This window comes from Pygocentrus nattereri, chromosome 25 (genome assembly GCF_015220715.1).
Source record: "Pygocentrus nattereri isolate fPygNat1 chromosome 25, fPygNat1.pri, whole genome shotgun sequence".
In the NCBI taxonomy this organism is placed as follows: Eukaryota; Metazoa; Chordata; class Actinopteri; order Characiformes; family Serrasalmidae; genus Pygocentrus; species Pygocentrus nattereri.
The window spans coordinates 300,001-307,500 of NC_051235.1; the positions used below are offsets into that span (position 1 = coordinate 300,001).

General features: G+C 45.5%; 1 protein-coding gene across 3 annotated transcripts in view; it reads right to left on the reverse strand.

Moving 5' to 3' along the window:
* slc8a1a (solute carrier family 8 member 1a) overlaps window positions 1-7,500 on the reverse strand; it is a 72,922-nt gene that overhangs the window by 55,193 nt on the left and 10,229 nt on the right. For all 3 annotated transcript variants that reach the window (XM_037534674.1, XM_037534673.1, XM_037534675.1), the window contains exon 2: window positions 6,033-7,500. This exon is cut by the window's right edge. In XM_037534674.1, the coding sequence (XP_037390571.1) occupies window positions 6,033-7,500 (1,468 nt within the window). The remainder of the gene's footprint in view (window positions 1-6,032) is intronic.

Sequence of the window (7,500 nt, forward strand, 5' to 3'; positions counted from 1 at the left end):
CTTCCAGGATTTGTGGGAGTCTGTGTTATTTTCTAAGAGTTTAAATGTGTTCAGTAATGCCGTCTGCCCACCGTGAGGGACACTGACAGAAGAGCAGCCTGATAATTACTGTAAACACACATCAGCTCAGTTATACAACACTGAGCACAGGGTACAGGACAGTACAGCACAGCACAGGAGAGTACAGGACAGTACAGCACAGCACAGGAGAGTACAGGACAGAACAGCACAGCACAGGAGAGTACAGGACAGTACAGCACAGCACAGGAGAGTACAGGACAGAACAGCACAGCACCCGAGAGTACAGGACAGTACAGCACAGCACAGGAGAGTACAGGACAGAACAGCACAGCACAGGAGAGTACAGGACAGTACAGCACAGCACAGGAGAGTACAGGACAGTATAGCACAGCAGAGGAGAGTACAGGACAGTACAGCACAGCAGAGGAGAGTACAGGACAGTACAGCACAGCACAGGCAAGTACAGGACAGTACAGCACAGCACAGGCAAGTACAGGACAGTACAGCACAGCACAGGAGAGTACAGGACAGTATAGCAGAGCACAGGAGAGTACAGGACAGTATAGCAGAGCAGAGGAGAGTACAGGGCAGCACAGGACAGGAGAGTACAGGACAGTACAGCACAGCACAGGAGAGTAAAGGACAGAACTGGATTAAACTCACTCTGATAGTACAGACTGGATTAAACTCACTCTGATAGTACAGATTGGATTAAACTCACTCTGATAATACAGACCGGATTAAACTCACTCTGATAGTACAGACTGGATTAAACTCACTCTGATAATACAGACTGGATTAAACTCACTCTGATAGTACAGACCGGATTAAACTCACTCTGATAGTACAGATTGGATTAAACTCACTCTGATAATACAGACCGGATTAAACTCACTCTGATAATACAGACTGGATTAAACTCACTCTGATAGTACAGACTGGATTAAACTCACTATGATAGTACAGACTGGATTAAATTCACTCTGATAGTACAGATTGGATTAAACTCACTCTGATAATACAGACTGGATTAAACTCACTCTGATAATACAGACTGGATTAAACTCACTCTGATAGTACAGACTGGATTAAACTCACTCTGATAGTACAGACTGGATTAATCTCACTCTGATAATACAGACTGGATTAAACTCACTCTGATAATACAGACCGGATTAAATTCACTCTGATAGTACAGATTGGATTAAACTCACTCTGATAATACAGACTGGATTAAACTCACTCTGATAATACAGACTGGATTAAACTCACTATGATAGTACAGACTGGATTAAAGGCACTCTGATAGTACAGACTGGATTAAACTCACTCTGATAGTACAGACTGGATTGATCTCACTCTGATAATACAGACTGGATTAAACTCACTCTGATAATACAGACCGGATTAAATTCACTCTGATAATACAGACCGGATTAAACTCACTCTGATAATACAGGCTGAATTAAACTCACTCTGATCATACAGACTGGATTAAACTCACCCTGATAATACAGACCGGATTAAATTCACTCTGATAATACAGACTGGATTAAACTCACTCTGATAGTACAGACTGGATTAAACTCACTCTAATAGTACAGACGGGATTAAACTCACTCTGATAATACAGACTGGATTAAACTCACTCTGATAGTACAGACTGGATTAAAGTCACTCTGATAATACAGACTGGATTAAAGTCACTCTGATAGTACAGACTGGATTAAACTCACTCTGATAATACAGACTGGATTAAACTCACCCTGATAATACAGACCGGATTAAATTCACTCTGATAATACAGACTGGGTTAAACTCACTCTGATAGTACAGACTGGATTAATCTCACTCTGATAATACAGACTGGATTAAACTCACTCTGATAATACAGACTGGATTAAAGTCACTCTGATAGTACAGACCGGATTAAACTCACTCTGATAATACAGACTGGATTAAACTCACTCTGATAGTACAGACTGGATTAATCTCACTCTGATAATACAGACTGGATTAAACTCACCCTGATAATACAGACCGGATTAAACTCACTCTGATAGTACAGACGGGATTAAACTCACTCTGATAATACAGACTGGATTAAACTCACTCTGATAGTACAGACTGGATTAAAGTCACTCTGATAGTACAGACCGGATTAAACTCACTCTGATAATACAGACTGGATTAAACTCACTCTGATAGTACAGACTGGATTAATCTCACTCTAATAATACAGTCTGGATTTAACTCACTCTGATAATACAGACTGGATTAAACTCAGTCTGATAATACAGACTGGATTAATCTCACTCTGATAATACAGACTGGATTAAACTCACTATGATAGTACTCTGTTTTCTTCATTACAGCCCCCCAAACCTCACAGGCTTTACAGTGATTGTGGTTTATGCTGCATCATAAATCGTCATTATTGCGACATTAAAATGCGATCGAGCTGAAACAAACACGCATCAAGCCGCGCGTGGGGGCTCGTTCGGGAGTAAAGAATGCAGGATGTGTGTTTGATTTGTGTCGCCCTGCGGCTCCAGACCTCAGCGCCCGCCCCGCGCTCCCGCCGCCTGCCTATATAAGGAGCTCCAGCGCTGCGCGGAGCCAGGGGGGCCGCCAGGGCCGCCGGGGCTGCCGGGGCCGCAGCGCCTTCGCTTCGCTGTGTAAGTTTGTGCACATCTCGCCATTAATCAGCTGAAAAGAAGCGCGAGTCGGGACTTTTCCATTTCAAGCCGTTTGAAAGCTCGGCCTCGTTTCAGGGTGTTTATCTCCGGGGGTTATATCTGTCCTTATAACCCCCCTGGCATGGAAAATGTCTGCGCTCAGGGTCGCCGTGTCACGTGACCGCGCCGATAAACGATGCAGCGGCTGCTCCATAAGAGGAGACGGACTGCAGGCCCGGCAGGACGACCCGCTGGTCAGGATCAAACCTCCAGCTGACTGAGTGAAGGGACGAGTAACAATGAAGTCACTCAGTAACGCAGAGTTCACTGGGGAAGCCTGAGAACTTCCAGCCGTGGCTGCAGGAACCGGGAGAAAACAATAGCAGCTCTCATCACAAACGCTCTTCACAGCAATAACAGCTTCTGTGTCCTGTTGGCAGCAAAGGCCTGAACTTTAAACAGTTGCTGTTTCAGTGCACTAGGTGGCGCTGTGTGTCTCACACTCCATAAGATGAGGAGGTAGATGAAGGATGAAGTCTATGCATTCACTCAGACCTGAAACGGAACATTATTAACGGCATTCACTCCGTTCTTTGAGTGGGTTCTTTGAGTGACGCCCAGTTTTATTCCCGGTTTAAAAGAAGATTTCTGACTTTTTACACCAGGCAAATGTTCTATACTAGTTTAGGGGCTCTTCCTAGAACCTTTATATTGTGTCAAGGTTCTTTAATGAGTCATTCATTGAAAGGTTCTTTAGGGACCATAGAAGCTCAGGCAGTTCAGGTTGCGATCTTATTTTCTATACTATCAATATTAAATTCTATTCTATATCGTGATAAGATTTTTGGCCAAATCGTCCGACTGCAGGATGCACATCGGTCCAAACCCAACAGTCGAGACTAGAGGTTGAAATATTTAACGGAACTCGTTCATGTTCAGACATCACTATTCAAATATTTGTCGGCTTCAGATTTCCTGTTTGGGTTTTTTCTCGAAGACCATCAGATTTTGAGTCTTCTCCTTCTTTATTCACTTTCCCCCCTTTTATCACCGTGAGGTTCTAGTCTGGGCTCCCGAGCCGGCTGAGTTTGATCCCCAGCGATGCCACAGCCAAACGCAATCAGGAGTCCAGGCGATCATAACTGTCCTCTCTCTCTCTGGGTGGGATGGTCTCCCCCTATCACTTAGTACCCATTAGCACCCTCCTAGTCTACATCCACGCAGACATGGAGTGTCTGACATCCATAGTACATTAAAAAAGGTTCTTTAGTAAATAAAATGGTGTATATAGCACCATAAATAAAGACTTCTATTGCTAGAAGCTTGATATCATACTAACAGAAGAACCCTTTTAGTGCTGCATAGAACCCTTTTCAAAAAGGCTTTATAAAGAACCATCTACAGCACATTCTCCCTCAATCAGAAGAACCCTTTAATCATGCAAATTTCTGGAGTCTTCATGGTTCTACATAAAAAAACTTACTTTACTAAAGAACCCATGAAGGCGTGGTCACTGATTTGGAAGAGGCTTGTGAAGTTCATGACGTTCGATCTCTAAAGGTTATTCAAGTGTTCAGTAGCTTTCCAGTCAGATGTTCTTGCCTGTTTGACAATAAATACCACTTTGTTTCCTGCAGGTGTGTTTTTGTCGTTGCCATGGTTTGGAGATTTCCTGCCCCACCTGACAGCACCAGATCTGTGATTGGTTATTTTTCACATTTTGCGTCAGTCTAACGGCCCATTCCTGTCAAAGAAGGTGATTCTAGTCGACACTGATGGGTGAAATGTATGACCCTCTGACGAGAAGCACCACCTGTGAAACTAGCGTCTCCCCCAACTGTGCTGAGCTGCCCAGTGACGTTGCTTCAGTGGCAGTTTGACAAAATAGGAAAACTTGCTAAAATTAAGAAATTAAGACAATTAAAGTCCCAGAAACAGGGTGTGACCAACACATTACACCGTGTAAGGTTTGTTCACATTAAAAGCTTTTGCGTTTGCTATTTTTTGAGTTGGGTTCAACAAATTTGATGCTGTCGTATTGGGTTCAGACTAAACCTTGCAGTGGGTCAGGTGGGGTCAGGTTTGGTCAAGACTTTGTCAGACCTCCTCTCTAATCCAGACCCAACAACTCACCGGGAGCCGGCTCCACTTTCCTCCTTCATTCCTTACACTGTTTGGTTTTTGTCAGTTCAGGCTTTGAGTCAGAGCCTCACACATAGCGTGACGGATTGTTGATGCCGTGCTTCTCTGCTGCTTTCATTGCGGCAGTAACGTATGATATAAGCATGACTCACATTCTGCCTCGTCTGCGAGACACAACAGTAGATAATTGGCACACAAGGTCCAGTACGAGGTCAGCTATCCCGCTGTGCATCCGTATTTGGCTCATGGAGTTGCTGTATTTCCTTTCATAAGCTTTACGGCAAGATTTCCCTCCCTGCTAACGCTCTCCATATCAGCTTTATTCATCACTGTCGGCGTGTCGGACTCATTTCCCCTCCACTAATCTCTCACCAGCTTCTCTGCAGCTGGATGTGCTGAATGTTTCCTCGCCCAGAGGAGGTACCATCTGCTGAAGGTCATGCTAGGCCTGTCAAACCCTGGTGCATCAGGAGACATCAGGGTAAACATCTACATATGCTCAATATCTAAAGAGACAAGACCCGGGAACGCTGTGAAATGATAAAGCAGGCCAAAAGTGAAAGCAAACCTCAGAGGAGGAATTACAGAGGGAGGTGTGAAGAGCAGAGAGGCTAGAGGAGGTAAAGAAATGCCAGTAATTCATCGGGAGGTAGAGAAATGAAGTTAGAGGACACTGAGGGCACATGGGTCAATTTTAGCACAGTTAAAGTTCTGAAATTTCTGGATTTATTGTTTATTAATTAAGTGATATATTGATTTTGTCATAGTTAATAAGTCACTCAGTCTGTGAAATTCTGTGTTAACATCACACCCAAAACAGCCTTTATGACAACTAATGCTTGTTGGAATAAGTCATTATAAATCTCTATGTAGGTTTGTGTCAGTTGTCATGAAAGACCTATGTAGCTTTATAAACACAGTGCCTGTGTCTGGCAGTGCACTCTAGTCCTGGTCTTGGTTCAAGCTCCATTTTGCACAATGGTTTAACCCCTTAAAATCCCAGGCTTATTAAATACAATGGCTTATTATTCAGCTACTGCAGGGACTCTTAGTGCAAACTGGTTGAGCTATTCTTAGTCCACGGACGTGAGTAATAAAACACTGTGCAGATGAGCTCTGACCATTTAAGGTGTTAACACTAGTCACAACAAGCTTCAACTGGGTTAAAAGTGTAAACAATACAAGACTTACGAGATCTCATCGTTTTGGAACTCCAGGACACCATGAGTATCTTCAAAGTCCTCTCCGCCTCCTTTGGCCGTTCCCTCGATAGTTCTGTAGGGCACTACTACAACCCCTCTGGCACCGGACGTCCTCACCACTTTCACTTCCATCATGCCGATGCTTTCACTCACATGAACCACTGGCTCCTCGAACGCAAAGATTCCAGCATGGTCATCATCGAAGATGGTCACTGTAGCTGTGGACGGCAGGCCCAGGCTCACCAGACCGTCCACATGGTTCTTAAGCAGGTTCCCATCATCCTGGCCTTCGGACAGCACCTTAACATTGCTGAGATGGACCAGGAAGTGTTCGTCCTCCTCAAAGATGTCATCGTCAATAATGTCCACTCGAATTTCCTTCTCAGTCTCACCTGGTTTGAAGACAATGACGCCCTTGGCGAACTGGTAGTCAGATCCTGCATTGGCAGTGCCGTCTTCGGTGCGGTAGTTCACAGAAATGGTGCTGGTCAAGTCACCCCCACGTCGCACAACGTTCAGCGCAACCGATCCACAGTTCTCCAGACACTGGTAGGTGCCTGGGTCAAAGAAGATCTTTGAGGAAAAGTCAATTTCAGAAACCTCTGAGCGAAGTTCATGGGTGCAAATTGCCCTCCTGGCCTGGTCTGCGGCATGCTTCTTCAGGATGTTCCCCGCACCGGTCATGAGCCTGGTGGCCTGGCAGCGGTAGAAAGCGCGGCTCTTCTGCTGCTGGCTCAGGACCTGGTAGTTGGCGAGTTCAATGAGCTGTTCCATCTCTTTCTCCGGATGTTTCTGTTTCAGTTCCTTTAAAATCCTGGCCATCTCCCTCCTGGCTTCTTCCTCGTCCATATCTTTCATCTCGGCATTCACATCTCCGTCCAGGAACTCCTCTCCATGGGAGTTGAGCATCGGGCCGTCCATTTCGATGTCTGCCTTGGACTGGAGCTCCGGCTCCCCTTCCGTCTCGATGATCATCCCCCGCTGCTTCCCTACTCTGTATCGCTTATACACGTACTTATAGAACAAAAGCCTGCGGTCAGCCACCCACGCGAACACGACACATATGGGGAAGAAGAAGAGAGTGAGGAGCCCTTCCCATACCTCCACCACACCTGGAGAAATAACAGCCAAGATCAGGTACAGCCAGGTGTAGGCGAAGATGCTCCAGGCTGCAGTGACGAAGAACACTCTTAGGTGCTTCACCTTGCGGTGGTCTCCGTCCGGGATGACAGAGACACATAGGCCGATGATGACGAACATGTTGAAAGCTGCGCTGCCCACGATGGTGTTCGGACCCAGTTCACCTGCATCAAAGTTGTGTCCGCAAACTTCCACCACGGAGAGTAAGATCTCTGGAGCAGAGGAACCCAAAGCCATGAGGGTCAGATTGGACACCGTTTCGTTCCAGATGCGGACCGTAGTGGTCATGGTCTCTCCGTTGGGCTTCTTGATGGTGA